This window comes from Heterodontus francisci, chromosome 13 (assembly GCF_036365525.1).
Source record: "Heterodontus francisci isolate sHetFra1 chromosome 13, sHetFra1.hap1, whole genome shotgun sequence".
NCBI classification, from domain to species: domain Eukaryota; kingdom Metazoa; phylum Chordata; class Chondrichthyes; order Heterodontiformes; family Heterodontidae; genus Heterodontus; species Heterodontus francisci.
The window spans coordinates 31,678,013-31,701,119 of record NC_090383.1 but is presented as its reverse complement, the minus strand read 5'-3'; the positions used below and the strand labels follow the sequence as shown (position 1 = coordinate 31,701,119).

Here is a 23,107-nt window from a genome sequence, read left to right as displayed (position 1 = left end):
AGGGCTAATGGGATCAAGGGATATGGGGAGAAAGTGGGAACAGGTTACTATGTTTGAATGATCAGCCATGATCGTATTGAATGGCGGAGCAGGCTTGAAGGGCCGAATGGCCTACTTCAGCTCCTTTTTTTAATGTTTCTATTTCTGGAGTTTTTTAAAAACTCTTTCATGGGATGTGTGCAAGGCCAGCATTTATTATCTATCTCTAATTGCCCTTGAGGAGGTGGTGATGAACTGCTTTCTTGAACTGCTGCAGCCATATGGTGCATATACTCCTACAGTGCTGTTTAGGTAAGGATTTTGAGCCAGTGACAAAGAAATAATGTTGATATATTTCCCAGTCAGGATTGCTGTGTGACTTGGAGGGGAACTTGCAGGTGGTGGTGTTCCCTGCGTCTGCTGCCCTTGTTCTTTTAGGTGGTAAAGATTGCAGGTTTGGGAGGTGCTGCTGAAGAAACCTGACAAGTTGTGCAGTGCCATAAAAATAAGACATGCTGGAAATACTCAGCAGGTCTGGCAGCATCTGTGGAGAGAAAAGCAGAGTCAATGTTTCATGTCAGTGACCTTTCATCGGTTCTGATGAAAGGTCACTGACCTGAAACATTAACTCTGCTTCTCTCTCCACAGATGCTGCCAGACCTGTTGAGTATTTCCAGCATGTTTTGTTTTTATTTCAGATTTCCAGCATCTGTAGTATTTTGCTTTTAAGTTGTGTAGTGTATCTTGTACATGGGACACACTACAGCCACGGTGTGCCAGTGGGGTAGAGAGTGAATGTTTAAATTGGTGAATGGACTGACGATGAAGAGGCTGCTTTATCCTGGATGTGTTGAACTCTTTGAGTGTTATTGGAGCTGCATTCATCCAGCAAGTGGAGAGGATTCCATCACACTCCTGACTTGTGCCTTGTGGATGATGGAGAGGCTTTGGAGAGTCAGAAGATGGGTTACTTGCTGCAGAATACCCAGCCTTTGACCTGCTGTTGTAGCCTCAGTATTTATGTGGCTAATCCAGTTTAAGTTTCAAGTGTGTAATCGAGACTGGCAGCATGACTTCACTTGTCACTTATCTGGGAAAGATTTTGTACCATCTGTTTTCTGAGGCAAGTCACTTACTTGGTACGAAGACTAATTTGCCAAGGCCAGGAGTATGGTTTGGATACACAGCCACCAACAATTCTTCCAAAACATTTCTTGGGCTCAACGACAGGCTTTCCACACTCATGAGGGAGTTCTAGCATCACAAAAAGATCAATTAGCTCAACTACTTAAGTGATACCTTTCCTGCTTCCAACCCCTCCCACCATTTTCAGGTCCCCAGTGCTAATTTTTGGTCAACTTGATGTCATATGATTGGGGGAGAGGTGTGGCCCATCGATATTTTTCCGTAATCAAGAGACAGATGATTTAAGCCTACAGACTAGGAGTAGTGCAGCAAGCTTCTTCTTCCCCAGCTGGATGCAGCATTTCACTGCTCCACGTTAGTGCGGCTTGGGCATAGCTGTGAATTGACTAAATTCAACCAATAAACGTAGGTGAGTTCACATGACATTGAGTGTTTGGATTTGAGCTACAGATCCTCCAAGGATGGAATTTAGTAAACAAGGGCAGCATTTATTGCCCATCCCTTGAACTGAGAAGCTAGCTAGGCCACTTCAGAAAGCATTTATGAGCCAATCACTTTGGTGTGGAACTGGAGTCACATATAGACCAGACTGGATAAAGGCAGCAGGTTCCATTCCCTACAGGATATTAATGAACTGGTTGGGCTTTAAAACAATCCAACAGTTTCATGGCTTTTTATTTCTAGAGTTTAAAAAATTAACACAAATTCTTAAACTGGCATGGTGGGATTTGGACTTGTTTTCTCTGGATTATTAGTTAAGGTCTGTAGATTGCTAGTCCAGTAACATGGCCACTAATCTACCAAGACTGCTCCATTACCCTGACTCCTTAGCTGGCATGGTGTATCATGGGAAATCACAAGTGCAACTGCCGTGATTTTGCATCCATCTCTCATAGCAACTACAGATATGCCCAGTTGACAGGCAAGCTCAGAAAATGACCACCTTGATTTGTGTGCATTTTAACATTGTGCAGATACCAACATTAGTTGAAATGTTCAAACATTAACAGCTATGACTGTCTCAACATCCACTTCCATTACACAGAGAAATCATTGTCAATAAAGGAAAAGAAAATGGTAGGTAGGGAAGGGGGATCTTGAAACTAATAGACAGGCCTTAAATTTCTCCAGATTTTTCTAAACATCAGTTTTGTTGTCAGCTAGTGACCTTCAAATCATCATCAGCATGTAGTATAGTTTCCTTGGATTGGGCTCGAGACAAGCTCTCAGGACACTTCATGTGAAGACGAGCTCCATACGATGTGTGACAGAGTTCACAAGATACTTAAGGATGACGAAGGTCATTCAGACAATGTACATTCATCCATCCGAACACTTTCCCCTGCCCCCCACCATGTTATTGCATCTAATTGGTTCCAGGGTTTTAACCTCTACCATCCTGCTCATTCCAAGTGTTGTTCATCACCTGCGTGACGAACCTCCTGATATCAGTCCTAATGTTGCCTTTTACTAATTTAAACCTGTGACCCCAGTTCTACTCCCATTGCTTAAGTTAAAGTATTATTCCGCATTAAACTTTCCATACCGTTTACTGTCATACTTACCTCAATAAGATCACCTTTCAGATGTCTCCTTTCTAGTCTTCTCTCATAACTCAGATTCCTGACTCTAGGGATCAGTCTCATGGCACTTCTCCGCACTTCCTCGTATTTTAATGACTAGAACTGAACACGCTATTCAAAGTCTGGTCTGCAGAGCACTGTATAATTTGATCACAACTTCCACTGACATACTCTACTGTTCTGGAAATGTAGTTCAAAGATTCTGTTGCTTTTATAGATTGCTGCTCCGCGTTGGTTTGGCCTGTTGAATGTTGAATTTACTAAGGCTCTTCAGTCTTTTTCAACGTCATCCTAAGTTATTTCAATATCATCCATGGAGTACTTGTGCCACAGATCTTTCCTTCCTGTGTGCAGTAACTTATATTTATTTTGCATTAAATTTCATCTTCCACCTTCTGGTCCACTCATATATTTAGTTTGAATAAATCTGTAATTTCAGAGCGCCCAGGGAACCAGATCTCAGGAGCCTAGTTTTTAAAAGAAGTGTGATTCAGGAGCATATATCTCACATGCTGGTAGTGGGATGCTCTCCTCTCATATCTTGTTGATAGTGGGTAAGCTGGAGGAGTCCATGACCTGCAGCACATTGCAGGCAGTAAGTCAGGGCATGCAGCGCACCCTGATAATTGTGTCAGTCCAGTGGAGTCCTCCGGCTCCAAGATATCAGGAGGAGGTTTGAAGGGTGATGTTTGATTCCAGACTGCTTCATAGTTCTTTTTTCCATATGTTCATGGGATTTGAGTGTCACTGGCTAGGCCAGCATTTATTGCCTATCCCTAATTGCTCTTGAGAAGGTGGTGGTGAGCCACCTTCTTGAACCGCTGCAGTCCATATGGTGTAGGTACACCCACAGTGCTGTTAGGCATGGAGTTTTTTGGATTTTGACCCAGTGATAGCGAAGGAACTGTAATATAATTCCAAGTCAGGGCGGTGTGTGATTTGGAGAGGATCTTGCAGGTGGTGATGTTCCCATGCTGCTGCCCTCATTTTTCTAGTTGGTAGAGGTCATGGGTTTGGAAGTTGCTTTCGAAGGAGTTTTGGCGTGTTGCTGTGGTGCTTCTTATAGATGGTCGACACTGCTGCCACTGTGCGTAAATGGTGAAGGAAGTGAATGTTTAAGATGGTGGATGGGGTGCCAATTAAGTGGGCAACTTTGTCCTGGATGGTGTTGAGCTTCTTGAGTGTTGTTGGAGCTGCACTCATCCAGGGAAGTGAAGTGTATTCCATCACACTCTTGACTTGTAGATGGCAGACAGGCTTTAGGGAGTCAGGAGGTTGCAGAATTCCCAGTCTCTGATCTGTTCTTGTAGTCACTGTATTTATATGGCTGGTGCAGTTAAGTCTCTGGTCAATGGTAACCCCTGGATGTTGATGGTGGGGGAATCATTGATGGTAATGCCATTGAACGTCAAGGAGAGATGGTTAGGTTATTTCTTGATGGAGATGGTCATTGCCCGGCACTTGTGTGGTGCAAATGTTACTTGCCACTTATCAGCCCTAGCCTGAATGTTGTTCAGGTCTTGCTGCATGCAGGCACGGACTGCTTCAGTATCTGAGAAGCAGTGAATGGTACTGAGCATTGTGTAATCATCAGCAAACATCCCCACTTCTGGCCTTATGATGACAGAAAGGTAATTGATGATTCTTGATAAGCAAGGGCGTGGAAGGTTATTGGGGGTAGGTGGAAATGTGGAGTAATCAGTTCAGCCATGAACTTATTGAATGGCAGAGCAGGCTTGAAGGGTCGAGTGGCCTACTCCTGCTCCTAATTCGTATGTTCATATGACGCAACTGAAGATGGTTGGGCCTAGGACACTACCCTGAGGAACTCCTGCAGCGATTTCCTGGGGCTGAGATGAGTGGCCTCCAACAACCACAAACATCTTCCTTTGTGCTAGATGTGACTCTAACCAGTGGGGAGTTTCCCCTTTATTCCATTCACTTTAATTTTACTAGGGTTCCTTGATGCCACACTTGGTTAAATGCTGCCTTGATGTTAAGGGCAGCCACTCTCACCTCACCTCTAGAATTCAGCTTGTTTGGACCAACACTGGAATGAGGTCTGGAGCTGAGTGACCCTAGTGGAACCCAAACTGAGTATCGGCGAGCAGGTTATTGGTGAGCAAGTGTTGCTTGATTGCACTGTCAACGACACCTTCCATCACTTTGCTGATGAGCAAGAGTGGAAGTTGAACCCACGACCTCCTGAGACAGAGGTAAGACTGCAATCAATAAAGCCACAGCTGACATCATAGATCTAATCCTGGTAACTGTTGGAATGTAGGGAAACACCGCAGCCAATCTGTGCACAGCAAATTCCACAAACAGCAATATGATAATGACCAGAAAATCTGTTTTAATGATGTTGGTTGAGGCATAAATATTCCCTGTAATGTAGAAAACATAGTATTGGGAATATTCCTTCTATTCTCACCCAAGCCATTAACCCAATGAGCCCATGCCTAGAACTAGCAGCTGTAAGAAGTGGTCACTGGTGTCACTGTCAAGATAGTGGCAATGTGATTGCATCAATCCACCCCTTTCCAACAGTACAGGTGGGAGCTTCTGGTCTGTTGGCATTGAATGTGGAAGCAAGATGGCACTGGAAGTAAGTCCTGCTAGGGTATTGTAATTATTGAGGTAAATGCCACGTCAGACACAAGGGCTAGGCATCTTGATAAGTAATAGTAACAGGATATAATGAAGAGAATGTCTGTAAATGTGGACATTTTTGACAGATTGGTGTGTTTGTGAGATTATTTTTTATGTTGGCCTTTGGCTGTCTTTATTTGTTCATGAAAGTTTATAAGTGTCCTCTAGCTGCAAAAGTAAGAAATGTTTTGCAGTTTTGAGTTCTGGATAGTTGTGAGCAATGTAAAGTCTCCTCAGTAGCATTATGATAGCTGGAGATTAGCTCCTAGAAACGCTTGTTGATTCTTCCCTGCCAAATCTCATGTGCTGCTGGCAATTACTTGTCCTGTGCCCCCAGTTCTGATGAAAGGTCACAAACCTAAAACGTTAACTCTGCTTCTCTCTCTACAGATGCTGCCAGACCTGCTGAGTATTTCAAACACTTTCTGTTTTTATTTTATACCACACTTTACTAATGGTTTTGTAGCAATTCTGTCCATGGGTGGTCACTATAGTCCTAACAATTTTGATATTGCTTCCCCAATGGGTTGGTCTTCAAGTCAGCCCCCAAGGCTCAAGCGTGGGTTTCCTCCGGGTGCTCCAGTTTCCTCCCACATGCCAAAGACTTGCGGGTTGATAGGTAAATTGGCCATTGTAAAAATTGTCCGTAGTGTAGGTAGGTGGTAGGAGATTTGAGGGAAGGTGGGGATGTGAGAGGGAAAATGGGATTAATGTAGGATTAGTATAAATGGGTGGTTGATGGTCGGCACGGACTCGGTGGGCCGAAGGGCCTGTTTTGGTGCTGTATCTCTCTATGACTCTATGACTCTAAAACTGGGAAATGCTTCAATGGGGGAATTTTCACTCCCCACGCTGGGCAGGAGAGGAGAGGGGGCTAGGTTAAAATTTCAAAAATCCTATAGCCCACCCAACCCCCCTCGAACGCACCCGCTTCCAATTTTAATTCCAATCACGTTCACGCGAGGAGAGGGGGAGTGTCAGTTATTTCAATATACAAATGAGGCTTGTAGATTTAACGGCTACGGTCCAGCTTTCCCAGGGCTCAGGAAGGGAAGCAAGAACATCGGATATAGGACTGTTCCTGAGCCAGGAGAAGCAGGAGTGCTCCCATCGCCCCACCAAGTAAACCTGCTTCCCACCCCGTGATCAGAATCCCTCTACATGATCCAAAGCACCTCCAATCTGCAATCCAAAGGCCCTGACCCTCGATACCACTGACCCGCAGCCGCCCCCAAACCACCGCCACCCCCCCAAACCACCGCCACCCCCCCAAACCACCGTCACCCACCCCAAACCACTTTCAACCCCCCCAAACCACTTTCAACCCCCCCAAACCACTGTCACCCCCCCAAACCACTTTCAACCCCCCCAAACCACTGTCACTCCCCCAAACCACTTTCAACCCCCCCAAACCACTTTCAACCCCCTCAAACCACTGTCACCCCCCCAAACCACTTTCAACCCCCCCAAACCACTTTCAACCCCCCAAAACCACCGTCAACCCCCCAAACCACCGTCAACCCCCCAAACCACCGTCACCCCCCCAAACCACCGCCACCCCCTCAAACCACCGTCACCCCCCCAAACCACCGTCACCCCCCCAAACCACCGTCACCCCACCAAACCACCAGCAACCCCCCAAACCACCGTCACCCCCCCAAACCACCGCCACCCTCCCAAACCACCAGCATCCACCCCCAAATCACCCACAGCACCTGCCCCCAAACTACCAGCACCCTCACCCCACCCCCAAATCACCCACACTCCCACCCCACCCTCAAAACCACCAGCACCCCCTCCCAAACCACCAACACCCTCCCCCAAACCACACGCACCAGATCACCCACACCCCCACCCCACCCCCAAACCACCAGCACCTGTACCCCTCTGCCTTCCCATCTTCCCACAAATATCTGGGCCAGTGGGAGTGAAGAAGGATACCTTCGAGCTCGCTTGCCTATGAGAAGTGCAATGGCATGAGCTATACGTATATAAGTACACTAAGCCGGTCACATCGATTATTAGCTAGGGGAAGGTATATCAATGCATCAGTTCAAAAACTTCAACAAAGGAACAGTGTCGTGCAGAGGTATGTTGTCAAGATTAGCAAATGTCTTCTGTGAAGCGTACATCGAGTTAATGCAGAAGTAGAACTCACCACACATGGGAATATCATCGCAATAATCGTATTGTTTGTTGGGATCTGTTGTGTAACACCATGGGCCGTTGTGGTCACCATCTGGATTCCTGCAATACTATAATTAAACAAGAATGTGTTAGACCAACAACAACAAATTGAATTTATATAGTGCCTTTAATGCAGTAAAAACATCCCAAGGTGCTTCACAGGAGCATAATCAGGTAAAATCTGGTACCAAGCCACATAAAGACAGGTGACGTTCAAAGAAGTAGATTTTAAGGTGTGTCTTCAAGGATGAGGGGGAGGTGAAGTGGTTTAGAGAGGGAATGTCAGACATTAGGGCCTAGGCATCTGTCAAGTGTAACCAACCTCATATGCTTGTCAGATTTATTGAATGGCAGCAATAGATCTGAACATTGTTTCTATTTATAATTTTCTTTGGAATATCTTATCCAACCAGTAAACTCTATTGCAGTAAAATAAAAGCAAAATACTGCAGATGCTGGAAATCTGAAATAAAAACAGAAAGTGCTGGAAATACTCAGCAGGTCAAGCAGCATCTGTGGAGAGAGAAGCAGACTTAATGTTTCAGGTCTGTAACCTTTCATGTTATTGAAATTTATGAATTCTATCCTGGTTTTCTTTTTTTTAAATTGCCTTTGAATTTGATGAAGATGCTCCCATTATGCCACTTTAGCAGAAATGTTGGATCCGTCGAATCCTAAGATCCCAATCAGCCCTGGACATCACGAATCACTGAAATATTTACTGAGGTCAAGCATTGAATAGAATTGCAAAGCAAAGTAACCTGAATGACACCGGTGGGTAGTACAATGTGTTAATTGTATGTTACGGCCAGGTGAGGAGGGGGTCAGTGTCGGCCCTCTTGCCCTTCCTCTTATTTGACCGCAATAGGGTTTATTCCTTTTTAAACAGTGGCTGTAGTTACCACCTCAGTGAATGTTTTCCCTTTTACCTTAAATGTGATCGTGACAGAACCAATCGGATAGGTTTTCTTGAGTTTAAAAATGAAAGACTTTATTATACTCAACAATCAAAACCCAATCTAAAAATAATAAAAAAATATGCTACACATTCATGCACACATTCACACGAGAATCAGACACACACAAATAGATTATAGAGTGGAAAGTAGGTTTTGTGGTTGGATTGGAGTTCAGAATAAATGAATATTAAATAAACTGGCAGAAGTTGTATTCTTGAAGTCTTTGGCTGTTCAAAGTGCACTTTGTGGCTAGCCTGCTTGGTTCGGGGTTTTCTTCAAGGTGTACTTGTACTTGGACTTGTGCATTACAGGGCTCTCCTCCTGGTCTTTATAGCAATCTGTAAGCTTGGAGGGTCCACAGTCACAGACGGTTTTCAAACTTGATGTTTTCTGGAGAGAGAGAAAAAAAGGGAGGCACACAGCCTTCCTGCTCCTGCAGTCTCAGTTACTGCTTGTCTCTTTGTTTAAGGAAACTCCAAGCTTTTTTTCAGAGATGGACAGATGGTCACATGACTGTCTCAGTGTATTGTCTAGAACCTTCTAATGAGATTCAAGCAATGGAATTGGTTCCACAGGTCCCAGGATGCCAATATTTACACTTGGAGGGGTTTGCGTTTTCAAAGTCAATGTGTCAGGATTGCCTTGAATGCCATGCTAATGAAGCAATCCTTGGCAATTCAATCACTTAGATCAAGCCATTGTTCTGGGTCCATGCTCCTCAGACTTCTGGCTCCTGTTGGAGGCCTTGGACTGTGAAAAGGTGTTTCAGATGCAAATCGTGGTGGCTATCTTGGCTTCCAGTTTTTAAAAATTTAACTGTAGGATTTTTTTCCATTAAAATTTTAATGTGAGTTTCCAACTGATGAATTAATATTTCTCATTCGGCATATTATGTTTTCCTGACATGTATGTTAATTGTGTTTAATTGTATGCAATTGGTGGGCAATAACTGGGCATTCAATTGAGCCCCCTATAAGTAGACAAAGACTTGTGCTTGATTGTTACATTAGGAGATGTATACTTGTAATGTGTAGCTCTATAAATCAATATAAAAGTATGTAAAGATTGGCTCCAGTTCTATCTTTCACCAACTGGTTTTCTGAAATAGAACATGGTAGCAGAGGATCTTTGCCTAAAAGGGAAGGTTGGAAGCTAACAAAGAAAAAAAACTAAGATAGAAAACTACAACCCTCGTAGCCATTGTGAAAATGGCAGAAAGCAAGTGGAAATTGTATGGGTATGTTCCTTCAATGTTCCTAGAGCTTGAACCATATGACCAGTGGGCAAATGAACTGGATATCTGGACACAGGTTATGTCCTTACCAAAGAGGAAATGAGGTATGGCCTTGGCATTGTCACTTTCAACCAGAAGTAAAATCAAGAGTATAGTATTTTGTGAACTGGATGCCCATCAGTTAGATAATGATGCAGGTTTGGACCTTCTATTTGAGTTCTTGGATGAAATTTACAAAACAGATGATCTGTTAAATGCCTATGAGGCATGATCAGACTTTGATAGATTTCAGAAAACAGATGGTCATTATCATAAGAACATTAGAAATAGGAGCAGGAGCAGACCATATGGCCCCTCGAGGCTACTCTGCCATTCAATGCTGTCATGGCTGATTATCTACCTCAACTCCACTTACCCGCCCTCTCCCCACATCCCTTGAATCCGTGAGAGCCCAAAAATCTGTCTATCTCAACCTTAAATATACTCAATAATGCAGCATCCACAACATGCTGGGGTAGAGATTTCCAAAGGTGCATTTGAGTGAAGAAGTTTCTCCTAGTCTCAGTCCTAAATTATCGATCTCTTATCCTGAGACTGTGCCCCCATGTTCTAGATTCCTCAGGCAGAGGGAAACAACCTCTCAGTGTCTACCCTGTCAAGCCCCTTCAGAATCTTGTATGTTTACATACGAACATAAGAGCTAGGAGCAGGAGTAGGCCATTCGACCCCTCGAGCCTGCTCCGCCATTCAATAAGTTCATGGCTGAACTGATTACCATTTCCACCTACCCCCAAGAACCTTCCACCCCCTTACTTATCAAGAATCTATCTATCTCTGCTTTGAAAATATTCAAAGGCTCTGCTTCCACTGCCTTTTGAAGAAGAGAATTCCAAAGACTCAAGACTCTCTGAGAGAAAACAGTTCTCCTCATCTCTGTCTCAAATGGGCGACCCCTTATTTTTAAACAGTGACCCCTAGTTTGAGATTCTCCCACATGGGGGAACATCCTTTCCACATCCACCCTATCAAGGCCCCTCAGGATCTTATATGTTTCAATCAAGTCGGCTCTTACTCTTCTAAATTCCAGAGGATGCAAGCCTAGCCTGTCCAATCTTTCCTCATTAGACAGGCCACCCATTCCAGGTATTAGTCTAGTAAACCTTCTCTGCACTGCCTTCAACACATTTACATCCTTCCTTAAATAAGGAGACCAGTAATGTACACAGTACTCAAGATGTGGTCTCTACAATGCCCTGTATAGCTGAAGCATAACCTCCCTACTTTTGTATTCAATTCCCCTCATGATAAATGATAACATTCTATTAGCTTTCCTAATTACATGCTGTACCTGCATACTAACGTTTTGCGATTCATGCACTAGGACACTCAGATCACTCTGCATTTCAGAACTCTGCAATCTCTCATCATTTAGATAATTTAAATAGATTTAGTTTCAATGAGATCATCTCTCATTCTTCTACACTTCAGAGAGTATAGGTTCAGTTTACTCAGCCTCTCATCATTAGACAACCCTCTCATTCCAGCAACCAATCTAGGGGATATTTGTTGTTTCACTTCTAATGTAAGTATCTCTCTCTTTGGCCTCCTTGTCTCGAGAGACAATGGGTAAGCACCTGGAGGTGGTCAGTGGTTTGTGAAGCAGCGCCTGGAGTGGCTATAAAGGCAGACTCTTCCACAGGTGCTGCAGATAAAATTGGTTGACAAGGCTGTTACGCAGTTGTCTCTCTCCTTGCACTTCTGTCTTTTTTCCTGCCAACTGCTAAGTCTCTTCGACTCGCCACACTTTAGCCCCGCCTTTATGGTTGCCCGCCAGCTCTGGCGATCGCTGGCAACTGACTCCCACCACTTGTGATCAATGTCACCGGACAATATATTCTTCCTTAAATATGGAGACCAAAACTGCGTACAGTACTCCCGGTTTGGTCTCACCAAAGCCCAAATGTAGCAAGACTTCCTTATTCTTGTACTTTAATCCCCTTGCAATAAAGGCCAACATGCCTTCCTGATCAGTTGCTGTACCTGCATGCTAACTTTCTGTGTGCCTTGTACGAGTGCACCCAAGCCTCTCTGAACATTAAGATTTTGAAATTTCATGCCTTTTAAAAAATATTCTGCTTTTCTGTTCTTACTACCAAAGTGAATAACCTCACACTTTCCCTCATTCTACTCCATCTGCCACCTCAATTCAGGTCACTCAGGCGTATCAGCAATAACAACTTGCATTTCCATAATGCCTTTAGCATAGTAAGACACTCAAGGCAATTTACAGGAGTGAGTATCAAACAAAATTTGACACTGAGCCACACAAGGAGATATTAGGACAGGTGACCAAAAGCATGTTCAAAGAAGTAGGTTTAAAGTAGTGTCTTAAAGGAGAAAGAGGCAGAAAAAGAGGTGGAGAGATTTAGGGAAAGAACTCTAGAGCTTAAGGCCTTCGTGACTGAAGACACGGCTGCCAATGACGGAATGAAGAAAATTAGGAATGTGCAAGAGACCAGAGTTGGAGGAGTACCTCACTGCAAGGTACCCTAAGATTATCTCCCTATGAATTATAATGGGTAGAAAATTACAGGATGCACACCCACAATTGTGCACTGTGTTGGGAGTGTTGCATCACAGCATCATTCCTCAGGGACCCTCGAATTTGTGTTTCAGCACAGCTTTTCTACCATGCAACTAAAGCACACCAGTATTCTGCTAGCACTCTATCCCAAATGATAACTCTAGGAACAAAAAATTCAAGTTGAAGGAAGAAAAAACTGGGAGAGGCCTATACCGTAGGATTTGCACTTCAAAGCTTTTTACAAACAAGAAATTTAACATTGCGAACTTGTCAAATGCTGCAATTTGCCTTTGCTGTTGCAGCAATGACAAGGATTAATGCTGGATGCATAAAGAGAAAGGCTACAAGTATTTAATTTCATGCAAAGGGACTGTTATACCATATTGAAGTGGACTCAACATGACATTCGAGGGAGAATGAGGCAAACCCTCAAATTAGGATATTAAAATGTATGGAGAGAGCAGGGAGATGGGACTCCAACAAGTTGTTCTAACACGAAGCTAACATTGACAGAGACACAATGAATCAAATATATCGACATTTCTATAATAAGGCGGTCTGCTTTTCACAACTGCTGCTCTGTGTCCTCTTGCCTCTTGTACAGAAGGGGATGGTCAGTAAGTACAGGGTGCTGGTTGTGATGAAAAGGATAGGAGAATGTTGAACAAATTAAATGTAATCTCTGAAATATTACACTATCTCAGCCAAGGACTCGTTTTTACAGGCCACATGGTCAACTCACATTTCCCTCCAGTCCAGCATTAGGGTGTGTTTTAGGAGTGAAGTGCCTATGAAAATGGGGGGTCATCAATGACCAATCTTGGCATGTCCTGCCACTCGATGTGGTTGATGTTTTCCCTCGATACGTCTCTCCATTATTTATGCGGCAGTCTGGCAAAATAAGATTAACAGAGGAAAAATGACTGCCATCTCTTTCATCACAGCATCTCTGAGATAAGGGAGTCATTATTGTGCTGACAGACCAAAAGAATATAAAACAAAACTGTTGTTTTTTCATTTAAAAGAGTATAAATCAGGGCGATGCCGAACAGCGGAATGCAGCTCAGATGCCAAGCTAGCCTGTCATAAGGAGGGAAGCAAAAGTCAGAGCATAAGTCATGAAGGACCAGTTTTATGGCAGATAGCTCAAAAGGATCAATAGCAAAGGTCTAGGAGCAGGTTATGTGCTTACCCTTACAGTTTGGGAATGAAGCATAGTGTGGGGGAACCTAAAAGGAGGGAGTAAACAATAAATTGACAGAATAAAAAAAGGTCAAACCTACCACCTAGTACCACAGGATATGAGTCAAGTATGTCTGTTTCCACAAACACTAGTGCTATTTTATTATTCCAGGTTACACTTGTAAAAATCGTGAAATAGCTATATTATGTATATGCACGATCTATTGGAATTTGTCTCATGCACTTTTCTGGTGTATTGCAGTCTGACGCAGGTTAATCTTACTGTAATTGTGTTATATTTATAACAATCGATATTATTCTACTCATCGTGTAAGAACATGTGGCTCTGAAGGTTAAATGAAGTTCTTTTAACCATAGTATTGCCATAGCAAAAGAACCAGGGGAGAAATGAGGAGACTTTTGTTTACGCAGCTAATACTTATGATCTGGAATGTGCTACCTGAAAGGATGGTGGAAGTAGATCCAATAATAACTTTCAAAACAGAATTGGACATAGGCTTAAAAGGAGAAAATTTGCATAGCTATGGTAAAACAGAAGGGTGTGAGACTAATTTGATAGCTCTTTCAAAGAGCCAACATGTGCATGAAATGGCGAGAGTGGATCTGGAGCACAAACAGAGCGGGACAGAGAGAGCGAGAGTTCACTCAGCGAGTGGAAAACAGCGAGAGCGGAGCCGGGGCACAAAGAGACCGGGAGAGAGAGAACGAGAGTTCACTCAGCGAGCAGGAAACAGCGAGAGCGGAGCCGGGGCACAAAGAGACCGGGAGAGAGAGAACAAGAGTTCACTCAGCGCGCAGGAAAAAGCGAGAGCGGAGCCAGGGCACAAAGAGACCGGGAGAGAGAGAACGAGAGTTCACTCAGCGAGCAGGAAACAGCGAGAGCGGAGCCAGGGCACAAAGAGAACGGGAGAGAGAGTTCACTCAGCAAGCGGGAAACAGCAAGAGCAGAGCAGGGGCACAAAGAGACCAGGAGAAAGAGAGACCGAGAGCTCACTCAGCGAGCGGGAAACAGCAAGAGAGGAGCCGGGGCACAAAGAGAACGGGAGAGAGAGAGCGAGAGTTCACTCAGCGACCGGGAAACAGTGAGAGCGGAGCCGGGGCACACGGAGACCAGGAGAGAGAGAGCAAGAGTTCACTCAGCGAGCGGGAAGCAGCGAGAGTGGAGCCGGGGCACAAAGCAAGTGGGAGAGAGAGAGCGAGAGTTCACTCAGCGAGTGGGAAACAGTGAGAGCGGAGCCGAGACACAAAGAGAGTGGGACAGAGAGAGCGAGAGTTCACTCAGCGAGCGGGGAACAGCGAGAGCGGAGCCGGAGCACAAAGAGACCGGGAGAGAGAGAGAGAGTTTACTCAGCGAGCGGGAAACAGCGAGAGCAGAACCAGAGCTCAAAGAGAGCGGGAGAGAGAGAGCGAGAGTTCACTCAGCGAGTGGGATACAGTGAGAGCGGAGCAGGGGCACAAAGAGAGGGGGAGAGAGCGGGAGAGAGAGAGCGAGAGTTCACTCAGCGAGCGAGATACAGCGAGAGCGGAGCCGGGGCACAAAGAGACCGGGAGAGAGAGAGCGAGAGTTCACTCAGCGAGCGGGAAACAGCGAGAGCGGAGCAGGGGCACAAAGAGAGTGGGAGAGATAGAGCGAGAGTTCACTCAGCGAGCGGGATACAGCGAGAGCGGAGCCGGAGCATAAAGAGAGCGGGATTGAGAGAGCGAGAGTTCACTCAGCGAACGGGAAACAGCAAGAGCGGAGCCGGGGCACAAAGGGACCGGGAGAGAGAGAGCGAGAGCTCACTCAGCAAGCGGAAAACAGCAAGAGCGGAGCCGGGGCACAAAGAGAGTGGGAGAGAGAGAGCAAGAGTTCACTCAGCGAGCGGGATACAGCGAGAGTGGAGCAGGGGCACAACGAGAGTGGGAGAGAGAGAGAGCGAGAGTTCACTCAGCGAGCGGAGAGCAGCACGTGTGGAGCCGGGGCACAAAGAGAGTGGGAGAGAGAGAGCGAGAGTTCACTCAGCGAGCGGGAAACAGCAAGAGCGGAGCCGGGGCACAACGAGAGTGGGAGAGAGAGAGCGAGAGGTCACTCAGCGAGCGGGAAACAGCGAGAGCGGAGCCGGGGCATAAAGAAAGTGGGAGAGAGAGAGCGAGAGTTCACTCAACGAGCGGGAAACAGCGAAAGCGGAGCTGGGGCACAAAGAAAGTGGGAGAGAGAGAGCGAGAGTTCACTCAGCGAGCGGGAAACAGCGAGAGCGGAGCTGGGGCACAAAGAAAGTGGGAGAGAGAGAGCAAGAGTTCACTCAGCGAGCGGGAAACAGCGAGAGCGGAGCTGGGGCACAAAGAAAGCGGGAGAGAGAGAGCGAGAGTTCACTCAGCGAGCGGGAAACAGCGAAAGCGGAGCCGGGGCACAAAGAGAACGGGAGAGAGAGAGCGAGAGTTCACTCAGCGAGCGGGAAACAGCGAGAGCAGAGCCGGGGCACAAAGAGAACGGGAGAGAGAGAGCGAGAGTTCACTCAGCGAGCGGGAAACAGCGAGAGCAGAGCCGGGGCACAAAAAGAGTGGGAGAGAGAGAGCGAGAGTTCACTCAGCGAGCGGGATACAGCGAGAGCGGATCAGGGGCACAAAGAGAGCGGGAGAGAGAGAGCGATGGTTCACTCAGCGAGCGGGAAACAGCGAGAGCGGAGCCGGAGCACAAAGAGAGTGGGAGAGAGAGAGCGAGAGTTCACTCAGCGAGCGGGAAACAGCGAGAGCGGAGCCGGGGCCCAAAGAGACCGGGAGAGAGAGAGCGAGAGTTCACTCAGCGAGCAGGAAACAGCGAGAGCGGAGCCGGAGCACAAAGAGAGTGGGAGAGAGAGAGCGAGAGTTCACTCTGCGAGTGGGAAACAGCAAGAGCGGAGCCGGGGCACAAAGAGAGTGGGAGAGAGAGAGCGAGAGTTCACTCAGCGAGCGGGAAACAGCGAGAGCTCAGCCGGAGCACAAAGAGAGTGGGAGAGAGAGAGCGAGAGTTCACTCAGCGAGCGGGAAACAGCGAGAGCGGAGCCGGAGCACAAAGAGAGCAGGAGAGAGAGAGAGCGAGAGTTCACTCAGCGAGCGGGAAACAGCGAGAGCGGAGCCAGGGCCCAAAGAGACTGGGAGAGAGAGAGAGCGATGTTCACTCAGCGAGCGGGAAACAGCGAGAATGGAGCCGGGGCACAAAGAGAGTGGGAGAGAGAGAGCGAGAGTTCACTCGGCGAGTGGGAAACAGCGAGAGCGGAGCCGGAGCATAATGAGAGCGGGAGTTTTGAAAAAAAATCAACAGCGACATCACAGGAAAGCTGCAAGGTGATTGGTTGGTGAGTAACAGCTGTAAGGAAATAACTCCAAATAGCTGGGTAAGTTACGAAAGTAAAGAGAAAGGTCTACAGTTCTTTTTTAATATAGTATGTAGTGTTTATTTTAGGGAATCAAGCTTCCCAGTGTAAATAATCTATGTTTTGGGTAATTTAAGGGGAAAAAAAACAGAGTGACATCACAGGAAAACTGTAAGTTCATTGGTTGGTAAGTAACTGCTAATTTGAATTACCAATTCTAGGTTGATTTCAGATCAAAGTGAATAGGAGAAATATTTTACAGGTTAAAAACTAAAGACCAGTCGTAAATTTAAAAATTTTTTTTAAAATCTAATTAAATAAAATAGAGATGCAGGGCCAGGTGATGTGTTGTACCTGCATGATGTGGGAGCTGGTGGACCCCATTGTGGCTCCTAGTGACCACACGAGTAGAAAGTGTTGGCTGCTCGAGGAACTTCGCTCAGAGTTGATGAGCTGATGTCTGAGCTTCAGACGCTGTGACACATCAGGAAGGGGAAGAGTTACCTGGACGTTGTGCTTCAGGAGACAGTCACACCCCTTCGGTTAACTGCCTTGAATTTGGCCAGTGATCAGGGACAGGAGGGTGTGACTACGAGTGAGGCAGGTAGAGGGATCGAGGAGGTAGTGTTGCAGGAGCCTCAGCCCTTGTCCTTGTCCAACAGGTTCGAGATTCTTGCTCCCTGTGTGGACGAGAGCAGGAACTGTAGGGAGGATAAGCAAACTAACCATAGCACCGTGGTACAGGGAGCCATTCAAGTTGGGGAAGAAAAGAGAAATGTAGTCGTAATTGGTGATAGTATAATTAGGGGCATAGACACTGTTCTCTGTGGCCAGGATCAAGAGTCCCGAAGGCTGTGTTGCCTACCTGGTGCCAGAGTTCAGGATATCTCATCTGGGCTGCAGAGGAACTTGGAGTGGGAGGGGAAAGATGCAGTTGTCGTGGTCCACGTAGGTACCAATGATATAGGTAGAACGAGGATAGAGGTTTTGCTGAGGGAATATGAACAGCTAGAGGCTAAATTAAAAAGCAGAACCAAAAAGGTAATAATCTCTGGATTACTACCTGAGCCACGAGCTAATTGGCACAGAGTCAATAAGATTAAAGAGGTAAATGCGTGGCTCAAAGATTGGTGTGGGAGAAATGGGTTCGAATTCATGGGACATTGGTACCAGTACTGGGGAAGGAGGGGGCTGTTCCGATGGGACGGGCTCCACCTGAATCTTGCTGGGACCAGAGTCCTGGCAAATCGCATAACTAGGGCTGTAGATAGGGCTTTAAACTAAATAGTGGGGGGGAGGGTTCATTTGCATGGAAAATTAGGAAGTCAAAGTTAAAGGAAAAGGTAGGAATACAGATTAGTGATGAGGCTGATTGTTACCAGAAAATAAAAGGTAAGGACAGAATCTGTGAACGTCATATTGCACCAAGGAATCGTGGGGGGAAATTTGATAATAGAACAAACTTAAAGGCTTTGTATCTGAATGCACAAAGCATTTGGAATAAAATTAATGAGTTAACAGCGCAAATAGGGACGAATGGGGATGATTTAGTGGCGATTACTGAGATGTGGTTGAAGGGAAATCAGGTTCGGGAATTGAATATCCAAGGGTACTCCGTATTTCGCAAGGATAGGCAGGAAGGAAAAGGAAGTGGTGTAGCCTTGTCTGTAAAGGAAGAGATCAGTGCTGTAGTGAGAAATGATATAGGCACTGGAGATTAAGATGTAGAATCAGTCTGGGTAGAAATAAGAAATAACAAGGGAAAGAAGTCCCTGGTGGGAGTAATCTATAGGTCCCCAAACAGTAGTTCTGCAGTGAGGCACAGTATAAACCAGGAAATACTGGGGGCTTGTAAGGAAGGTACGGCAATAATCATGGGTGATTTTAATATGCATATAGGCTGGATTATTCAAATTGTCAAGGATAGCCTCGAGGGAGAGTTTATTGAATTAGAGATTGTTTTTTGGAGCAATATGTTGTGGAACCAACCAGGCAGCAGGCTCTTCTAGATTTGGTATTAAGTAATGAGGTGGGATTAATTTAATGATGGCGCTGCTCAAATTAATAACAAAAAACAAATTAAAGCAAAATCCCCTCAATGGCTGCGATCGCCGCCTCCATCCCACCCCCAACAGAACCCCACTCCCTCCTGCCGTCAAGCTTCTCTTCGCCGCTCCCTCCCACACCCATCTGCTCGCTGCCTGCCTCACAGCTGCCTTTCCTCAGCCACTCGTTTCCGCCCTCACCGCATCCACCCCACCCCCCCACACCACACCATCCCCTCAACTTGGCCGCTTGCTCCCCGCCTGGCCTTTTCGGCTGTTCGCTCCCCATTTCACCCTGCCACACGCCCCCACCCCTGGCCTCTTGCTCCAGGCCTTGCCCCTTCCCCTCTTGGCCATTCACTCCCACATCGCCCCATCACCCCTTGGCCACTTGCTCCCTGCCTTGCGTTACAATGGCACATTCTCTGCTGCTTCTTCGGGCAGCGCAGCAGGGAGCAACTGGCCAAGGAGGGAAGCGGCGAGGCAGGGAGTGAGTGGCTGAGGGGAGGCGGTGGCAAGGTGGTGAGTGAGTGGCTGAGGGAAGGCAGCAGCGAGGCTGGGAGCGATTGCATGAGGAAAGGCAGTGGCGAGGCCAGGAGTAAGTAGATGAGGGAAGGCAGTGGTGAGGCCGGGAGCAAGTGGATGAGGGAAGGCAGTGGCAAGGCCAGGAGCGAGTGGCTGAGGGAAGGCAGCTGCGAGGCTGGAATCAAGTAGATGAGGGAAGGCAGTGGCGAGGGGGGGGAGTGAGTGGCTGAGGGAAAGCAGTGGTGAGGCCGGGAGCAAGTAGATGAGGGAAGGCAGTGGCGAGGGGGGGAGTGAGTGGCTGAGGCAAGGCAGTTGAGAGGCCGGGAGCAAGTGGATGAGGGAAGGCAGCACCGAGGCTGGGAATGAGTGGCTGAGGGAAGGCAGCAGCGAGGCCGGGAGCAAGTGGCTGAGGGAAGGCAGCAGTGAGGCTGGGAGCAATTGGATGAGGGAAGGTAGCAGTGAGGCTGGGAGCAATTGGATGAGGGAAGGCAGTTGTGAGTCTGGGAGCGAGTAGATGAGGGAAGGCAGTGGCCAGGCCAGCAGCGAGTGGCTGAGGGAAGGCAGTGGTGAGGCGGGGAGTAAGTAGATGAGGGAAGGCAGTGGTGAGGCGGGGAGTAAGTGGCTGAGGGAAGGCAGTGGCGAGGCCAAGAGCGAGTGGCTGAGGGAAGGGAGCAGTGAGGCTGGTAGCGAGTGGCTGAGGGAAGGCAGTGGTGAGGCTGGGAGGGATGATGTTTTAGAGTGCATGTGTGAATTACTCCTGGCAAGCCGAGTGCTGACGTAGACTGCACATGCGCAGCACCATACTGGCAAGAAGAAACCGTTCTGCGCATGTGCGCAGGCTGGGAACGCACTGATGACGACGGCGTTTGGTTGCATTGTCAGGAGCACTTTGTTTTTGGCTTTAAATGCAGACTCAATGTTAGTAGAGAACTGATATAACTAATTATTTAAACAGATTTGTTGGTCAGTTTAAAAAGTATTCAGATTAATTTATCTTTTGAAGAAATGCAATGTTTCTTGTAATATAATGAAAATGCTTTTGTATTGACAGGATGTATTCCTTCCCAATGCGGTTACTTCTAATTACCTGGTTCACCATCAGGTGCTTGTGGTGCCTCACTGCCTCCTGTCCCAGGTGCAGGAATGATAGTGGGGGGTTGAGTTTGTACAATATCACACTTTGGAATCCTGCAGTATTCCCATCGGATGGAAGGGTCAGTTGTATAGCACCAAGGTGCCCTATCCTGATCAGGATTTCTACAATGATTGTCAACCAGTCCCCTGCAGATTGAAAGAAAAGAAACAATCAACAATCCCTCAGGGCTAGATTTCTGCTGAATCTAATTTCATTCCTTGTCTTGGCCTGGAGGGAAACCTTTCAACGCTTCAAACATTTTATGGTATTTATCGTGAAAGATTCAGTATTTCCCTAGGCATCGTTTTGAAGGTGATGCCTTTACTTAAGCTGTTTGATGTCAATTTTCATGTAGCACTTATCCCTAAAACAAGAATTGGAATTTCTGTCACAGTGGATATATTTTGCATTTGAATAGATAGCAATTGCAGAACAAAATGAACCGAGAATGAGACAGTGACTGTGTTATAATTTCATACAATAAGGAAAGACTACGTGAACCTAGAAAATGTCTTGATTCCACATTTTCCCCAAATGCTTATTCACCCATCACTGTCACTTCATGGTTTGAGACAATTCGATGAATCACCAATAACAAAACTCTGGCTTGCCGATACAGCATGGAATTAAACTATCAGTAGTTACTTTGTGTTAATCATTTATGGAGATGTGGGCATCACTGAATAGGCCAGCACTTATTACCCAACTCAATTGCCCTTGAGCTGGTTGTCTTCTGGAACCATTTCAGGCCAGGTGGTGAAGGTACTCCCACAGTGCTGTTAAAGTAGGAAGCTCCTGGATTTTGATCCAGCAGGAATGAAGGAACGGTGATATATGTCCAAGTCATGATGATGTGTCACTTGGAGTGGAACTTGGAGATGACAGTGTTCCCATGCACCCGTTGCCTTTGTCCTTCTAGATGGTGGGGGTTGTGGGTTTGGGAGGTGCTGTCCTAATTCAGTTATGAAGGTATTGCAATGGTGCTTAATCAAACAGTTTGATAATGGGAATGTTCCAAATTGTACAAAAAATTCTTCGCAACAGTTGTTTGCTCATCTCTTTGATTTCATGTTGTTAATAGTGACTCATTGATTAGTCTCAAAACCACAAAGTGACAGTGAACTGTGAATGGACATTCTTAGGGAATTGTGGGACAGTTAGCAAGAAACTGAGGTTTGAGAGTAAGCAATTGGAGGGATAAAATAATTATAGAATTAATATTCATGGAAAAATGTCAAATTGAGGAAGAAAATACGCAATGATCATGACCAGTTGTGAGAAGTTACACAATAAGAGCTCAACTGATCATGTGGAATTGCAGAATGAGACTAAAATCTGGTAGCATGTACAAAATGAAGACAATCTGTAAATGACCATTAACGCAAAACTCTATTTTCACATCAATGGGACTGTCATATATAACAAGAGGACCCAATAACCAATTGCACACTGCATCAAATATTAATCTATGGTATTGTACACTGCTGTTTGTTCTGCTTGCTTTCAATATAGCTGTCAAAAATATGAAGACAAGACAGTTATTCTCAAGCACTGACAACTGTAAAGAGGTCCCCATTTTAAGTGGGCTAGTAAGAAATAAAGTAGAAAGCTAAAGAGGAAATAACAGGGAGTAAAACAAAGAGAACATAGAGATCAAGGGAAAGGAAAAGACAGCAGGTTGAGGGGAATCTGAGGGGTTTGGGTGGAGTAGAAATGGAGTGAGGAAAACAAGAAGGCAGAAACAAAAACACAAGACGGAAGATAATGAGAACATGACAGAAATGAAGAATGTACAAGAGGCAGAAAGTAAGAGAGTACAAGGAGAGAGTTGTTGAGAAAACAGACAGTGAAATTGCTTAGGACACGCAATATAATGTACACAGTGATGGAATGTTAGTGTGTACTAATTTGGTACACCAATATTAATGGACTCTTAACACAATTTTTCCCATTCTCCTGAAGTTCTTTGGGGAGTACTCTGGACTAACACATATTAAGACATAGTGCCTGCTTTATTAATTTTGGCTTGTTAATGATCAAGTACTATTAAAGACGGGGGGTGGGTTAGCTCAGTTGGTTAGATGGCTAAAGTGTGATACAGAAAGATGCCAACAGCATGGGTTCAATGCCCATACCAGTTGTGGTAGTTTATGGAGGCCTGCCTCCTCACCTTACCCCAAGCTTGATGAGTGGTGACCCTCAAGCTATATATCACCAAATTTTTTTTAAATTCATTCATGGGATGTGGGCATCGCTGGCTAGGCCAGCATTTATTGCCCATCCCTAATTTCCCTTGAGAAGGTGGTGGTGAGCTGCCTTCTTGAACCGCTGCAGTCCATGGGAGGTAGATACACCCACAGTGCTGTTAGGAAGGGAGTTCCAGGATTTTGACCCAGCGACAGTGAAGGAACGGCAATATAGTTCCAAGTCAGGATGGTGTGTGACTTGGAGGGAACTTGCAGGTGGTGGTGTTCCCATGTATTTGCTGCCCTTGTCCTTCTAGTTGATAGAGGTCGCAGGTTTGGAAGGTGCTGTCTAAGGAG

General features: G+C 46.0%; 1 protein-coding gene across 1 annotated transcript in view; it reads right to left on the bottom strand.

Moving 5' to 3' along the window:
* Positions 1 to 23,107, bottom strand: part of plg (plasminogen) — a 151,235-nt gene that overhangs the window by 47,266 nt on the left and 80,862 nt on the right. Inside the window, exons 11-14 of the mRNA XM_068044620.1 lie at positions 20,517 to 20,710; positions 13,067 to 13,215; positions 7,519 to 7,615; positions 1,116 to 1,233 (exon numbers count right to left, since the gene is read on the bottom strand). Coding sequence (XP_067900721.1) covers positions 1,116 to 1,233; positions 7,519 to 7,615; positions 13,067 to 13,215; positions 20,517 to 20,710 — 558 coding nt within the window. The remainder of the gene's footprint in view (positions 1 to 1,115; positions 1,234 to 7,518; positions 7,616 to 13,066; positions 13,216 to 20,516; positions 20,711 to 23,107) is intronic.